The sequence below is a fragment of the Polyodon spathula genome, chromosome 20 (genome assembly GCF_017654505.1).
Source record: "Polyodon spathula isolate WHYD16114869_AA chromosome 20, ASM1765450v1, whole genome shotgun sequence".
Taxonomy (NCBI): domain Eukaryota; kingdom Metazoa; phylum Chordata; class Actinopteri; order Acipenseriformes; family Polyodontidae; genus Polyodon; species Polyodon spathula.
The window spans coordinates 258,412-276,646 of NC_054553.1; the positions used below are offsets into that span (position 1 = coordinate 258,412).

Here is an 18,235-nt window from a genome sequence, read left to right on the forward strand (position 1 = left end):
AGATGCTTGGAAATGACAAGATGACTTCAATCAGAAGGTTACTTATAAATATTATTGTCTTAAAGCCAGAGGGAATTGAGGTACTTTATTTTATTAGGAGAAAGTTTAGGGGCCAGCCCATACAAGAGCTGATGCTGCTAGCAATCCTCTTTGTGCTGCTAAGCCCTTTTTCAACGGTCTGGGCTGATCTGTGAGGAAAGGAATGGTGTTGAACAGGGACCCCATGGCATCCTGTGGGAGCAGCATGGATTAACCTGTCAAGCCCTCCCATTCGTCATTCCCAGAGGTTCAGCAAAAACAGGAAATCAATCAGAGAAACTTGTCTGCGAATCGGCACTTTTGCCAGGTCTGTTTTCTAAATGTTGTGACACAATCCATCACAACGTGGCTGGATGTCCCAAGCTCCCACGTCAGAGTGATGTTGCTGCCTTTTCCTTATAATAAAAAAAAAAAAAATAATAATAATAATAATAATAATAATAATAATAAAGTCTCACCCGAAAGACAGAGCACAAGGAGGTTTAGTAACTTGCTCAGGATCACAAAATGTGTCAGTGGCTGAGCTGGGAAAGCAGAAGAGCAGTTACAAGCCCTTTTCTTTAACCACTGGACCGCACAGCCTCCTTATGGAACATGTGGAACATTGCTGAACATGCTTGCTTTTAAATACACATGATTTCTGTAGAGCTTCATAAGACCCCTCAATAAGCTGACACAATTGTTTTCAGTCAGTAAAAGAGCCTGTTAGTTAGCCTTAAAATTAACAGAGTCTTTGATTTATTGTTAGCTTTACTAGTTACTAGGCATCACCAGATATTGAACAATATCTCAATCTCAAACATTGCACTGACTTAGAAATCCGTCCTATAGTAAGATATGCATTACAAATCATGCAGGAAAAGATACATGTGTTCTGAACCCCACTGGGAAGTGTAGATGTTATATCCAGTGAAATGTATTAAGAAATCTATATTGCACCACCATCTATGGTTTTTCTCCTTCCTGACCCAAGAACAAGGAAAATAGCCATTCCATGTTTCTGCAAAGAACTTGGCTGCTAACTAATTGCAATGTTTTTTTTCCTAAATGACTAGACAGGTGTTTAGAACCTTTGGGAATTGCAGTAGATCTTCTTCTGCTTTCCTAGCTGATTCATACTCTGATAGGAAAGTGATTAAAGCACTGAATGCACACACTGCTGGAACATGCATTCATTAACAACGGAGAATCAAAGGGCTTCAGTGCTTTTCAGCAGCCCACTGTCTTTTGTTTTACTGACTGATTTTTCAAACCTAATGGTAAGAGTTTGCAACATATCCAGTATTGAAAAATGTCATTTTTGCAGTTTTGACAGTTTGTTATATTGTAGGCAGTGTGGATCCAGCTTCTTTTGAGCACTGCTTTTTTGTACCAACCTTCATCCTGCACCAAAAATATCATTTAAATAAGATGTGCTATGTTACAGTCTAAATGGTAATATTAGAATACTGCTTGCTTTTGGATCTGCTTTTTTTTGGTGTGGGCGGGGGTGCTCCTTTTTCATTAAAACCAATTAATGGTACTTTCAACTAATATTCTCTTCTTTTCGCTTGCAATCTGTTGTAATATTCTTCACTGCAGGTAACCAGTGATGATTTCACTTTGATAGTTAGTGAATCTGATTTTACATCCAAGCCTTGTAAAGCTAATTAATGAGGTGTCACACATTTTTCCATATACCCTTGGCAGGTACTACAGCAACATAAACAGAAATATTGAAGTAGAGATGCCACAATCCGCATGAACAGATGGGAATCCATAGGAGCTGTAATAATTTAATAAGGGGCGTGATGATAGTTATTTATATCAGCATATTGTCTTGACTTTATCTTGCAACCAAAGACATCAGACACACAATTTGCATAATTTACAACTATTGCTCATTCGCAGAAGCTTAGTGCGGTGTCTATACATAATGTTTTTGCTTACAAATTATCTAAAGTGACAGAACAGCTTTTTTTAATAGATGTAGACAACATTCAATAAATGTAGACAACATGCAGTTTTGTTTTTAAAGACATCTGAAAATAGGAGCACAAGATGCAGTTCATGCTCGGTGTAGCTGCATGTTTGTGCTGCACAGGTTATAAAGCAATCATCCTGTCCAGGGGCCGATCCACTTTGAGACATATAATCATGGGCTGGGTGGAGGCTGTGCCAAGCAGTCCTCTGTGGAGTTGTTTAGAAATAAAAATGCCTCGTCTCATGGATATATCGGGAGTAGCCTTGTGTAGAAGCCTTATTTACTAATCAAATCTTTTTGGGGAGCATAACAAATAGCATGTCCTTTTGAGGTGAAGTTTCTAAAGTTACATTACAGTAGGGCATCAACAATGTACGTACACTAAAGGGTTTGAAAATACTGTCTCTACTTGCCAGACTTCTCTTAAAAAGGGTTAGCAGAAGCACAAAGAAGCAAATGCCCATTGCTGCAAGGCTGGAGAAATGTACCTGCAACACAATCCCGTCTGCAAAAAGAGATTCAAGTACATTTCAATTTTTGCACTGCAGTTTTCTTCTGCTTTGTAAGGCACAGCCAACACAGTATGGTAATTACACCACCTTTGCAATAATAATACTAAAGTAATTACACATTAATTTAATCATGTATATGCACAATTTAACCCTTTATAATGTTGATGTGGTTTTGTATTAAAGATTCAGAAATTCTTATTGTATTTAGCTTTAAAATGATTGTGTTAGACATTCCCAGTTCACAATCTAACCTTTAGTGTGAAATGTAAAAGATTGCAAGTGTCTGATTAACAAAGGCACCATGTACACCAGCTCCTCTAGATATGAACAGAAGAGAAAGAATGACAGAACTTGACTGTTTCTGGTGGATCTTCACTGAGGTCACTTTTTTAAAACCCAGCCATTAATACCATGTGACAGACCTGCAAACCGCAGGGCTCAATGCGAGTAGCTGGTTGAAGGCTCTCCAAGACTAGCAAAGGATTTCTGTCTCTCCCTCTCAAAATCGACGGACTGGGGTGAGCAAGAGTCTGGATCGCTGGACCTCCTTATTCTTCCTGTGGTGGGTAAGGCTTTTGATCCCAGCTCCTCTCAACTCCTGCTGAGTTGTGACTCGTTCCTATATGATGTGTTTCTAGAGGCACTGAGTGTTGGAGTGCAGTGGTTCTTGCATCTATACATTATTTAAGATCCTCTCCCCCTTTTCTGCTAAAAGCTCTGACTGTATCATTAGTTTCCCTGCTTGGGTTCCCCTCAAGATTAATGTGGCTTCACATAGAACATCCTTTTGCAATCCTCATTCATTTATTGCTAATGACAGTCTTTACTTGCCCTAGATTGGGTCCACTCCTGTCACCCTTTGATGAATTCTTTGTGCCTTGCATGCCATGGTTACTTCTTTGCAAAGCACTCCTTCCCTCTCTCTCTCTCTCTCTCTCTCTCTCTCTCTCTCTCTCTCTCTCTCTCTCTCTCTCTCTCTCTCTCTCTCTCTCTCTCTCTCTATATAACTCTCTATGTATGTTTTCTATTTTTTTGTTTATTCTTTTAAACAAGTAAAGTTAGTTCTGGAGCCTTTGAACGAAGATGCTGACTTTTTTATATGTGTTTTTGTTTTGTTTAAAACATGATAAATCCTTTGCATTGAAGCCAGTTATTACTAATCAATCGAGAGTGTGCTCCTGAGACTATTCTGAAGGAATCCGAGCTCTGTTGGATCTTTAAAACAAGTCTGCATTTCTTTCAAGGATTGTTGTACAGCTGCCAGTGAAAAACAAAACCTTTGTAACAAGACTCCCAGCTCTTTACTGAAGCAGGCTTCACTTCTGAAAGAAAACCTGCTTGCCATGGCTTTGCTGCAAAGCAATAGCACAGGCAGGCTCCCCTGTCCCGTTACTGCTGTCAGTTTGGCATCTAAAAAACAACACAATACTGGATTGCATCCCAGAAACATTTTCAAAAGAAAGATCACCAAGATACTCCCTTTACTTTTTATTCACTGTCAACTTCCAATAATTCCATTGTGTTTGCAAAGTGTCTTAATAAAGTGCTCCCCCCTCATAAGACAGTCCTTTAGACTGCAGAATTGGTAATAATGCATTTTTGGTCATGACTCTCACTTATCCAATTATGTCCTTCCACTACCACTTGCATTCTCTTTTATAAAGCAGAAGACAAATAGCAGTCTCTAGCTGTGTCTCCCAACAGCAGTGTCAAGGGGAGTGCGGCGGTATATTTTATATTGAATATTGTGAGTCTGATCTCAGTAGAAGTTAAGTTGGCATTTACAGGGATATTGTAAATCCTCTACATGTTCATACTATTTATAATTTTATCTGTTTGATACCCCATTCTGTGAGTTACCTTTCATTCAACATTGTGGTTTAAAAAAAAATGTAGATGTTATATGCCTGGATCCATAGCTCTCTGGTCTGTGCAGTCTGCTTTTAGTAGTCAACCCTTTCCAAACCACCCTACTGTTTTCCTCTTTATAATAATCCCATGCTTAGGGAGTTGCTAAGCCTTTGTTGCTACAGGTACTGTACGGTTTCCCTGCTGCTTTCCACCTCCAGGCCCTTGAGCAGATTGATTCTTGTTGACTGTCTCTGTGTTTACAAAGTGTCGCAGGCCAGAAAGAGTCATTCTATGATCCCTACATCCAAATGTTTCCCAAGAAAGAAAAATAACAGTCTGCACAAACATAATAACTGTCACTGCATAAATAGTTATTGAAATACTTTTATATCCATGTTTTTTGAGGGTGCAGTAGAACGGGATGCTTGTTTCAGATATTCTGCACTCTGCTTTTTTTAAGGAAATGATTTGTGGTGGGTAATTGAGATGCAGGTCTGGTTCAAGGCACTGCATGCAGTCAAAGCAGCCAGCAGATCATGCTTCTCACCTCAACTCAGCCTTGATGATTTCAAGTGGGAACAGGCTCTGTAATGTAAGGTTACCTGCTTGATCCATGGGCTTGATTTGGTGTCGGGCGTTTTGCAATGCTGAAAGATAGCTAATGAAATTGTATGAAATTCCAGCTACTGTATATGGCTTTAAAATAATGTCTCCAAATACAAGCTAAAATAGATATTTTGAATAGTTTATGTAAATGTACAACAGTAAGTTGATGATGAGGATGTTGATAGTAATGGGTTTGGAATGCATTCTCCAAGTAGCAGCTTTGTCTTTACCAGATCTGTCAGTCCTTCTAATAGTACATTCCAAGTCTGTCGATGAAATCTAAAGACATTTCAACTGGGGCATGAAAGAATGCAGGCACAGGATTATTTATAGAGGGGCTCAGATGGACATAGTGTTTAAAAGTCCCATTTTTGAACCAGCTCACTGATTCCACTGTTGCATGGAAATGACCAAAATCACTCAAACCTGAAACTGAACATATACTGGCTGACCAAACTCAGTTTGCATTCACTCCAAGAATGGCAAGATGTCAGTCTGGGATCCATGCCCATTTCTAGCCACTGTGCACATATCTGAGAAAACTGGGGAAGAATGAACTGAACAGCACTCATACACTCCCACTTACGAAGCCCTACTTGGGGAGCTTACCTCCTCCTGAAACTACGAGTGCAGATACCAGGGACTTATCTGTCTCTGTGAGTAGAAACGACAATGTCTGTCTGCTATAGATAGTGGAATCTTTTACTCAGACACTGGGGAAGGGAGGAAGCATTGGGAAATCTGTTTGTTTTAGAAACTTATAGGGATTCTTGACTGGCAACCCCTGCGTACAATTAAGAGATAATGCTCTGCTAAAATTGTTTTGAAAACTTTTCACGAGATGAGTTGGTCCCTGACTGACTAGAGGAAGTACAGTAGACAATGTGAATGGCACAGGGGTAGAAACGGCCTGTAAAGTACAGTATATGACACTCAAACATGTTGCAAGACACATTACAGGAATACTGCAGCAGTCTCATGTTTGTAAGTTTTGGTTTTTAAGGGTAAAAGCCTGAAAGTAGGAACTGCTTCATAATGCTAATTTAGCTGGGGTTGTATTTGTTTAAATAATCTACTTTGACTGGATTCGGTGGATTAATTGCATGCAAGAATGTCAAGGGCACGATGGTAGAATCAATGGACTGTGCTAGTCTTCGTCATTCATGACATGGCATTTGTGGAAGCACGACGTTTAAACTGATCCCCTAATATCAGAATGCATTTCCTGGTGTGAAATACTGACAAGTTTCAATTAATGGTCTTTTGGAAAAACTTTCTTTTTTTTGTTATAGTTCCCTTTTCTCCGATTCAATTAAATGGATGAGGTCAACACAGCAGATGATCATTGTGATGAAGACTAAATGGTCTTGCTCTGAAAATCAAATGCTTTGTATACTTTTAGAAATGATTCCATTTGAATGGCTGGTAAACCTTTATTACTACTGTACATTGAATCACCAGACAGTCTAAACTAACTACATAGTAGACTTTACAACAGATATGGGTAAAACTTTACATGAAACAAAGTACAGGCATAAACTCGGACTAATGGAATAACAGATTCAGAACCACGAGACTGATTTGAAAGGGTAGGAGAAAGGCAAATGCCTGCCTATGCATTATTATGCATTAGCTACCTTTACAATGCATTGCCCTGCTTTCCTGTAATAAACATTAAATAAACCTGAATGGTGTATCAAAAACGATATCCCATATCAAGTTAGTAGTTGATAGTGAGTGTTAACATCTTTGAGGAATGGTGCTATTCCTGCTAGAGCACAGCTTATGGGCATGCTTGTGTTGCATCATCGTGTTAGCCATGGCTTGTGGGGTCTGCACTCTGCATTGGCTAGAGAAGCCCCTGCCTATGTGGGTGCACTCCATGCCAAGCAGCTTTTTATTAGCCCTTTCTATTAGCAATTAGAAAATTCTTTTTTCTAAAGCATTTCATTTTATAACGGTTCATAATTTATTATCACCAACATCATTTTTCTAAAGTGACTATTAAACTAAATATTCCTGAGTAGCATCATTTTACTAAATAATCTGAATACAGAATACAGGTAATAATAAAGGATAGTAGTCTATTCACCTAAGAATATTTGTCAGGGTCCTACACCCACAATAACAATTGCAGTGTCATGCTATGTATAGTACTTGTTTTATTCCATTGGTTTGTATATTTTGGCACCGAGTTCTCGCTTCAGAGACCTATGTGAAGAGGAAGACTGCACGGCTGAGAACTGAAAGGAGCGAGCATTTGCATTGCACTCCCCCATTTACATTGACCGCATTTCAGAAGAAGAACATGAGAAAACCTTGCAGGGCGTTTCTGCATGAGATGCTTGTCCAAATGCAAGCTGTGCAAATAAAGAACAGCCTGCATATGTTCTTTTATATAGCGCACAATAGAAGCCCAGGCCTCCCGGGCTCCCTGTGTCCAGATCACTGACCCGATGTTAATCCCTGAATGGCGTCCTCTCGGTGTCCAGTGACAGTCAATATATGGGAATGCGGCATGACTGGTTCTCTCAATTGACTAGTGTGAGAATAAAAGACGTGTCCGGCCGTTTAGTTTGGATGAGGGGGTAAGACACTCAGACAATAGTGCTGAAACCTCTTACATGCATAATAATCAAGAGACGTCCGCTTTCAGTCAGGATTGATACATATATCTAAGTTAAATACAAACGGGCACTGTCTAATATTTCCAAGTTCAGCAGCGTTTACCCTTTTTCTTCTAGTTCCTTCCATGGATGCTGGAGTAGGTTATCTCTTAAATTATTTCTACTTTGGAGACTGAGGAAGAACGAAAAGTACGCCAATTAAATATATTTTGTGTTTCATCTACTCAGATTGACAAACCCAGTCAAATAAACGAACAATAATGATTACAGTGCGCAATGATATGAATAACGCTTTTAGAAGCACAGGACAGCACACTGGTAAAATTGCTTCGTTACACACTGTATATATCCTTGTGATGCTGCTCCCTCTTGTTTTCCTTTGCATTTATTTTGAATCAAACAAGCACACCCCCTGCTTTGTGTCCATGATTATTTATTGTTTGTTCAATAGATTCGGCACATTTCTTAGCACTCACGTTCCGGTACAGATGACTTGTTATTCCCCGGGCCGCGTTGGCTGCTTTGTACACCTTGGAGAGCGAAGAGAGAACCTTGAGCATTAAAGAGAATTTGCAGAACAGCGGGAGAACATTTCATCGAGAACACAAGCTGCCGTGTCTGCTCACAATGTCTCTGTAACGGAAGCTCAAATAAATATTGCATCAGCACGCGTGTGTTCTGTTCTGGATTTGCAACCCCATGTCTTACTCCACTATCCCATGATCCTCACAGGCACTTCGATGACCAAATTGCAAGAATTGCATTGAAAGTTATGAGTATTAGTAGCATACATCATTACATCCAGCACTACAACATTTTTTTTTAATCATAAACGAACAGGTTTAATCGTTAATCCTAACATAAATCCGCAATTCTGCAATCGCAGAAATTATTACAGAATTCACAATTCTGCTCAGACATTTGCAGAAATTGGCTCACATAGGAAACCGTTTTTTTTATTATTATTGTTTTTTTTTTAAATCAAGTTAAACACACACACACACACTATATATATATATATATATATATATATATATATATATATATATATATATATATATATATATATATATATATATATATAAAGCGATAGACTTTATTCTGTATTCTCACTGATCTGTACTGCCCAAACGTGACAGAGGAAAAAGGCAGTCCTCGTTGTCGGTCTAATTCATTCCACTTGTTCTGGTTAGTTAGCCCAAGCACTGGGATCATCTGCTTTGTGCGCTGCGATCACGATTTAGTTACAGCTATGCAGGACCTTCTAGTCCGCATTTTAGTCCAGAATGTGACTGAATCACTGGTACACTGCAATTGACCAATTGTGTTGCCATCTAACAGCTCAATTTAATATGTGCTGCTCAAATTATATCTGCTGTTCAAAGGTTATTATGGAGATCAGATTTGTCTCATAAAAGCAGTGGTTTTGTTTTTAATGGCATTTCGTTGGCTATTAATACATACATAAATACATTCACGTAATTGTTTATTTCTTAAACTAAATTATTATTTTTTGTTTGTTTTAACAAACACCTTTGATGGGTCAGTAACTTTAACTCCAATGAATTCCAATGATGATGCCCGTTCCTTTTCTTCTTGTATTTAGTCTCCTGGTTTATAGTGCACTTCCTTTCAGTCACATTTTAAATAATTTGACGTTTTCAATTTGAGAGTATAGTTCAAGCTGTTCACCCCTTAAGGGGAGCTGGGTAATACGCTGGCCCTCTGGCACAATCCGCTGGCCCTTTGGCACAATCAGTTGCCAATAGTCATTGCGCAAAATAAATAAACACATACATAATCTATACACAACGCATCCACCGCCACTCTGCCAAGTGGATAACAAATGTGCTGTATATAAACACAGCACCCTTAAATGCGTCTTCTAGCGGACATTACTGGTACATATTTTACAGTTATTTTTTTATGCATGGTACTAAAACAAAAATCGGCTCCAATGCTAAAAGGTGCACTATTCGTTTAAAGCGCAATGCAATGAAAACATACACACGCTCTTCTCTCTGCCAGCAAAATCTGCCCGTCAATCCATGTGACGTAGCTTGCCCAAACTCGGACTGAAGGAGGGACGCAAAACTCCAAATCCAAACGAAGCGCACACAACAAATTCACAGTGGGAGCGAACCAGTCAGGCTCTAAGAAGTACCTTACAGCTCGCATCCAGGGCTCAGTTTAAGGAAACTCGAACATCCTACGAGTGAACATACAATACCAGAGTTCTTCATTTGTAGTTCTTTTTTTTTAATTCTTATACTAATTATACAAATTAGTAACAGTATTATTTTATTTAGTGCAACATGACCAACCCTGGGTGCAACGAAAGGAAAGAAAGGAAAGAATGTTTGCGTTCTCTCAATCAGTGAGTATCTCGCTGTTATTATAAATGTTCTCTTCAGAGACACTTTCAACTGCTGCATGAATGTTCTGCACTTTACAAAGGGAGAGCACTGCTGAGGCGCACCAGACACAATGCTTACAGCGAACCACTTTACAGATTGTATGCTGTGATTGCCTTTATTCATCGTTTGCCTTTGGACTAGAAAGACTATCGATGGAGAGCCTGGCGCATTTGTGAGCTTTAGAGTTTGGCTGAAATTCTACTTTTGAAAAGGTCTCAACACGTTGATGTTGGGGCTCTGAGCAACATTGTTTAAAAATGCTGAACTGCGTTTTGTTGCTCAGTATTTTAACGGTGACTGGTCTCTCATCCAAGATAGAAAGCCGTAAAACTCCCAAAGACATTTGTAAGAATCGCTGTGCCTGTGAGGAAAAGGAAAATGTTCTGAATATTAATTGCGAAAACAAGGGATTTACGTCAGTAACCCAGTTTCAGCCTACACAAAACAGAATATGTCAACTCTTTCTCAATGGAAACTTTCTATCCAGACTGTATCCAAACGAGTTTGTGAATTACTCAAATGCTACAACCCTGCATCTGGGTAACAACGGGTTGCAAGAGATAAAAACGGGGGCATTTACAGGACTGAAAATTCTGAAACGACTGCATCTTAACAATAATAACTTGGATATTATTAAAGAGGATACTTTTTTTGGTTTGGAAAGTTTGGAGTATTTACAGGCAGATTACAATTACATCAGCTCCATCGAAGCAGGGGCATTCAGCAAACTGAATAAACTGAAGGTGCTGATTCTTAATGACAATCTATTGCCTTTTCTTCCCAACAACGTGTTCCGCTTTGTTCTGTTGACGCATTTGGATCTTAGAGGGAACAGGCTGAAATTCCTGCCGTTTTCTGGGGTCCTGGAACACATAGGTGGCATCATGGAAATCCAGCTAGAAGAGAACCCCTGGAATTGCACATGTGACCTGCTCCCACTCAAAGCCTGGCTGGATACCATCTCCGTGTTTGCCGGGGACATTGTCTGTGAAACACCATTCAGACTTCATGGGAAGGATGTGACCCAGCTCATAAGGCAAGACCTTTGCCCCAGGAAAAGCGCAAGTGACTCAAGCCATTTCCAGGGTCTGTCACCAACCCTGCGTGTGGGGCTCAACCCAACGAGGTCCCCCAAAGCCACCCGCCCCCCTAAAACAAGAAACCGCCCCACGCCCCGGGTAACAGCACCAAGCAGGGACAAGCAGATATTTGGACCCATAATGGTTTACCAGACCCGATCACCGGTGCCATTTACATGTCCAAACGTCTGCATCTGCACATCTCAGAACCCAGACAGCGGACTGAACATTAATTGTCAGGAAAGGAAACTTTACAACATTTCAGACCTGCACCCCAAACCCTCATATCCAAAGAAACTTTATCTGACAGGTAACTTTTTGCACACAGTGTACAGAACTGATCTGCTTGAGTACAGCTCTTTGGAGCTACTGCACTTAGGAAACAATAGGATAGCTATTGTTCAGGAAGGGGCCTTTGAAAACTTAAGCAATTTACGCAGACTTTATCTCAATGGCAACTACATTGAAAGCCTGTCCCCCTCCATATTTGTGGGGCTGCAGAGTCTTCAGTATCTGTATTTAGAATACAATGTCATCAAAGAGATTCTGCCTCAAACCTTTAACTCTTTGCAGAACCTTCAGTTATTGTTTCTTAACAACAATTTGCTGAGGTCTTTACCCGACACAGTATTCGAGGGTACCATGCTCACCAGACTGAATCTGAGGAACAACCACTTCTCTCACCTGCCTGTGAGGGGGGTCTTGGATCAGCTCTCTGCCTTTATTCAAATAGACCTTCAAGAAAACCCCTGGGATTGCACGTGTGAAATTGTGCCACTCAAGAACTGGATGGAACAGTCTAGTACGAGTGTTGTGGTTAATGAGATCACCTGCGACTCTCCATCTAAACATGCAGGACGGCTACTCAGATCCCTAAGAAATGATTCTATCTGCCCAGAACCCATTGACATAACGGCAACCATGGTGGCAACAGTCAGTCCCAGCTCTGATGCCCCATATTCTGTCAGTGCACCCCCTAGCCCTTTACCAGAGATCCACCCGGAGGTACCTCTGTCTGTTCTCATTTTGGGTTTGCTGGTCGTTTTCATTTTGTCAGTCTGCTTTGGGGCAGGTTTGTTTGTTTTTGTCCTAAAAAGACGCAAAGGGGTCCCGAATGCCGCAACAAGTGCCAACAATTTGGACTTGAATTCGTACCAGGTGCAGTATGGGTCCTACAGCACGGAGGCCAGCACTGACAAAACGGAGAGCCACGTGTATAACTCCATCCCCCCTCCCGTTGGTAAGATGTGTCAAAACCCCATATACATGCAAAAGGAAGAAGAGCAAGTAGCTTACTATAGAAACCTGCAGGAACTGAGCTTTGGTGTCATGGACCCCAAAAAGGACGAGCAGTCCCGCAGCCATGCCTATACAATAAGCACAGCAGAGTTCATAGAAAAGCAACCGTGTGGCAACAGAGAGACGGAGCTGTTGTATCAGAACCTAGCAGAGAGGGCAAAGGAGCTGCCGACTGCAGGGCTTTTCAACTATAACTTCTGCACCTTGCCTAAAAGACAATTTGCACCCTCGTATGAATCCTCCAGGCGCCACAACCAAGATCGGTTAAACAAAACGGTTTTGTACGGAACCCCCAGGAAATATTATGCAGAGCAATTGAAAAATGAACATCCTTTGCTCCCAGGAAAACTAAAGACGGAACCCGACTACCTCGAAGTTCTGAAAAAACAAACTGCTAGCAGCCAGCTGTGAAACGAGTCCCCATCTCTCCAGCTTTATTGTATTAAAATAGAATGACAATGTGCTAAACACTTTAGAACACGCACAGCACGCGAAACGCGTGGACAGCGTGATATGAGCTACCCCCGTTCTCTATCTGTGCCGTACAATGGAGATGTTTAATAATGCAGTCCTAGGTGTCACGCTACTTTTTTAATGTTTAACTTATTTTTGTTATCCACCATTTGAAACGTACACAAGAGCAACAATTCTCACAAAAAGTGTATGATTCATCTTTACGGTTTTTTTTTTTTTTTTTTTTTTTTTTTTTTATGCCTATGCTCATGTTCACACACACACACAACGGAATCGGGTTGTTTGAATGGAATTGCCCTGTACATAACAGATAATGGTGTTGCTGACAAGAGTTCCCAGTCACATTCACTTGGCGTCCCCTTCTGTTCGAAAGTGCCTTTGCGCTTAATATCCAATATCTTAACGTTTCTGCTCTGAGAAGGTTTTATATGTGTTGTATTTTATGAAACTCAATGTGTAAAAATAGACCTATATGTCAAATGCATTAAACGAAACTCAAAACGTATTGAGTTATGGATGCAGAATTATGTGTTCATTTTTCACCCCTTTTGAGCCTTGCATGTGGAGTGTAAATCATTTTCCATGCGCGACTACGGGTTGAGAGCTGCATTTGAATTTTCACTGCAGCAGCCCAGTTACTTAGTTGCCTGTTGGCAATCATTACTTTAAGGGTTTGGATATATAATGCCATAGAGAATTATTTAAACTTGTAATTCACTTATTGCATGCTGCTAGACAAGAGTAGGATGCAATGCGCAATTGTCCTGTTCTGCATTCAGTATGTCCGATGTTCGCAGCTGTAATCATAGTTATATAAACTAATATATGGGTCAAGTGACTTGCGTGTTGCCCGATCGCTTATTATATGTATCTAACAACACCAGGCTTATAATTTTTTTTTTTTAACTCATCGGAGTTGCGTCATCTTAGACATCAACTTGATAGGGTTGGCAAACTTTTTTTTTTTTTTTTTTTTTTTTTTAACACAAAAACCCCTTATATCCAACAAACCCTGTTTTTGTTTCCTCTCTTGTAAATCCTTATGCAACTGGGTTTGTGGTTTGCATGCGAAGTAGACCAATCTTTTCAGTCACCAACCAAAGCAATTAATGGGCTTTGAATGAAGAGCACTGTTTCCTTTTCAGAAATAGGTTTCCACACATAATAATCTTTTATCGTTAGGCGAAAGTTAGATGGGACCGTGGAAGCACAAGCGTGAAAGCTTGAGTATAAATCCGATTTTTTTTTTGTCTAAACTTGTTTCCTCTGGGTCCAGTGGATTCTGGGTTGTTGAATGTTAGACTCAGTTAAGGCAGTTTTCATGTGGTTAATTACGGGTATTTAAGTAGCAAGGCTGACAATAGCGCAATGTATCATGTACAGATGTTTGTTATTAATGTATAACTTTTAGTTCGCATTAGTATCGGAGAAGAGTCATTCGTTTAACAATATAATATGTTTACATCATGTTTAAATGTAATCTATAATACATTCGTTACATGTTGCTGCTCAGACCCTTTACACAGTGAATAATTCCCAGTCCAGGTGAATTGTTTGAACTGGTTGGGTTACAGTGATACTTTCACAGCAGAAACAGACAGAGTGCTGATACAGAAGGGATGTGGAAAGGGCAGCACAGCATTCCCCAGCATGTCACTAGAACTTCTTCATTTATCTGAAAGAGCCTTGCACAGATCGCAACGTTTGTTTTCGGTTTACAGATAATTAAATAACTTATCTATGCTTTTTACTAATAAGAAAAAAAAATATCGTCACAGGAAATATATGCAGTTGTCATATATATATATATATATATATATATATATATATATATATATATATATATATATATATATATATATAGATATATATATAGATAGATATATAGATATAAATGACTACTTAGCAAGGACATTCTTTAGCAAGTACTGTATTCCACTAATGTATAGCCTTAGCAACCTGGTTCAAATCCAGCAAATATCATTCTGATTTACCACATGTAAGGGGATCAAGTGCCTGTGCTTGCTGAAGTCACGGTGCAGTTCAGATAACAGGTTACATAAGAGCTAAAAAATAACAGTACAACACGGATTGCTGTGTGTGCGTGTGTTTGAATCATTTTTGGTTAATTAAATGTGATTTAATTAATGTACTGGATCAGGAGAAACTGCACCAAGTGAGTAATAGTCAGATTAAGACATGAACAGTCTTGAGGGTGAGGGAATGTTGAAGTGGAAGGGAGCAGCTAAAAAGAAAAGGATAACAAATTGATGTCTGTGGCCATTTCAATATGATTTAACAATGTTAAAGTTCTGATAGTAGGGTTAGCAACTGCCAGCACATTGGCTGTTTTTATTATTAATTTTAATATTGATTTATTTGTATTTATTGATTGATTTATTTGTGCATTTATTTATTTATTTTTCCATTTTGTAACTGTTCTTGTAAAGCCCACAATATGGTTTATACATCGTGTGTCTGATTCTGTAAATGTAACCAGGGCAACAGGGTCATGTATTGCTTCTATTTGTTTACACAGAAAATGATTACCCTCCACTAAGTTTATTCAGCGGATAAGCCCTGATACCACATCAGCCCTGTACACCATGCAGGGGGTGTTGACAGATTGGAAATGTCTGTGTTAACCAAACAGGATCTGACCCTGTGTTCATGTGTCCCAATAGAAGAGGGGCAGCTTTATTTACTGCACAGCAATCCTGACTAAAGCCAGGGCCATACAAATAAAAGTGTAGTCTCTACACAGTCGTTTGACTGGCCTGTGCTTAAACAGTCTGTCTGTATATAAATCAGGTCATTTAAAAAAGGATCGTCGAAGCATTATTATTTATTTTAAGATAGGTAGCATGGAATTGGACACTGTCGCATTAATAACATCTTCATAAAAGCTACACATCACCGTGTAATCCCTCATAATCCTTCAAAATCACATGCATATGCATATTAATAACAGTTTGCTAAAAAGTAAACATACATTCAGAATTTCAGTTGCATTTCTGTGACCCTTTTATTGATATTATTAAAATATATCAATTATCATTTTTGCAGCATTATGGTAGCCAAATGTTTTGAATGTTATGACTGCCTATTGTCATTATGCTGAATGATTATGCATGTAGGTATATGGTGTTATGTAGCTTTTATGAAGGTATTAAAAAGGCTGTGTGTTGTCCAATTTAAATACAGTATTCCCAACACGTTATATTTTATAATGGATTTCCCTGTGCAAGCTGAATTAAGTACTTTTTTAAAAGAAAAAAACTCAAATGAATACAGCTGAGGATCAATGTCATAACTGGTACCGAAGATTCTAAATTGCCCCTTGAACTCAGTCTTCAGCATCCATAGAAGGAGACAGTGTAACCATGACTTCTTTGCTGAAAGCATACTAGAGACTGTCTTTGGCACAATGAATTTTCAGCACTTGGAGTCTAAACCCTCTACAAAGTCAATGCTCAGGAAGATTCCGTCGGTTTGTGTAACAAGTGTGTGAAATTTACTCAAGCATCAAAGCATCTGTTTGCTCCAGTTAAGAAGCACATTCTTCCCAATGAGGTATCCATCAGCAGTGAAGCAGTCATCGGCTACACTCATGTGACACAACACAGTTTTATCTGGAAAGCATTTGTATTGTTATTCTCAGGAATGCACACAGAGATGAGGCTTTTTGATTGGAGTATTAGCTCACTGATATTAAGCAGGGATTAGACTGTTTCCAACGTTTCAGTCTTTTGGATGGGATTATTTACACTTCCTCATTCGGAGACTCTAAGAACAAGCAAAAATACACTGGGGGTAATTAGTTTTTTGGTCTATTTTGATAGTTTGATGTATAGCAAACATTTATTTATTTTAATACATTTTAAGGAGAAGCAATATGTTTACATATTACTCCATAAATACAGCACAGTATGGAATTATTTATGTGTCCTTATTTCCAGTTGACTAACTTTTCAAACTCATACTTTTTTTGGCAAAACAAAAATCATTAGAGAAACAAGGAAGAGAAGAGAGACTCTTGATTCACAGTCATAATACATCATTATGTTCCAATAAATGTAACAGTTTTTTTTTTTCTTTCAGACCTTCTTTGGTGGTATAAGTGGTTCTCTATCTTCTGGGTCATAAAGTCCATGGTATCAGACAGCATTTCTCATTGAACAGTTTGTAGGAACCAACCAGTTTCATAAATTCAGTATAATTGATTATATTTTCATGTAGTAAATATGCCCCAATATGTTTGTAAAGTGACGTGATGTGATTGCTATAAGAATAGCCCAATTATAAGTTATGTTACAGTTTCATTAGTTTGCTATTTGTAGTGTAGTTATTGTGTTCTTGTAAGAAAAAAACAATGTGATCCATTGTCCACGTTCCCACAGCTGATGCAGATTGTGTCATTGAGGGAATGAAAAATAAAAAGTACATTTTGAACTCCTACAAGTGATGCTGTAGCCAGCAGGAAGAACTCAAACTCAGAAGACTGGACAGTGTATAAATCAACAGCCAATGCCAGTCCTGCTGGCTGACAGCTCTGCTGCTGCTAAACATCTCAAAACAATCACTTTCAGGTACCTGCGTAGGACTCGGTGCCACTGGCTAGGACAGGATCAGAACGGGAGTCCAGAATCATTTTAAATCAAATCTTTAATAACCTGTAACTGACCAGGGGTGCAGCCTGTGGAGATAAACAGTGAAGCTGGAGTCAGTGATTTCAGAAGTGAATAACCCATCACAGCACCCTGGCAGGCAGTGTGTTGTTATTGCCGGCTTTTTCTCTGGCTTGCTTTCCTGTGGTGTAGCTCTACCACAAAACAATCTGCAAGACAACAACTCTTTATGAAGTCCAAGTCCATAATAAATGTAGTATTATTATTATTTATTATTATTATTATTATTATTATTATTATTATTAGTTTTTCCACTTAAGAACTGGGACATGAGTTCTATGTCAGCCTCATGGTTTGTTATAAAATATATTTAATAATGTGCAAACTTTTAAATCAAATAAAGAATGGATACAGCCCCATCTTCCCTAACATCTGCTGTCTGTCAATCTTGCAGGCATAATCTTGCTATGATAGGGTTTTTAATAGTCCATCTGTAGTTGCAGTCACTTTGCACATTTCACAGCGCAAACTGCTGCCCTACTTTCTGTGACTGACTCCAGCATGCAGAGACCCAGTCTGTATTGTCACGCTTAGATTGAGGCCTGGGTGGACCAGCACACATGCAGATATGGGGGAGTGTCTGGTTCTGTAGTGTGTGATGGTTCTTTCTGAGAATAATCTCAAAAGCTGCCCATTCCAGCTGTCTGACCCTGTTAAGAGATAGCCTCTTCATGCACGAT

At 39.2% G+C, this 18,235-nt stretch overlaps 1 protein-coding gene across 1 annotated transcript; it reads left to right on the forward strand.

Annotated features, from left to right (window-relative positions):
• The first annotated feature begins 9,722 nt into the window (after window positions 1–9,722).
• On the forward strand, window positions 9,723–13,842 carry LOC121295267 (SLIT and NTRK-like protein 2). The gene has a single exon (XM_041219715.1). It carries the CDS (start codon window positions 10,273–10,275, stop codon window positions 12,802–12,804), a length of 2,532 nt encoding a protein of 843 aa, XP_041075649.1. The 5' UTR covers window positions 9,723–10,272; the 3' UTR covers window positions 12,805–13,842.
• Window positions 13,843–18,235: the final 4,393 nt, after the last annotated feature.

What these genes read in the sequence shown, in the direction of transcription:
- LOC121295267 (XM_041219715.1), top strand. Translation starts at nt 10,273, where the DNA reads ATGCTGAACTGCGTTTTGTTGCTCAGTATTTTAACGGTGACTGGTCTC.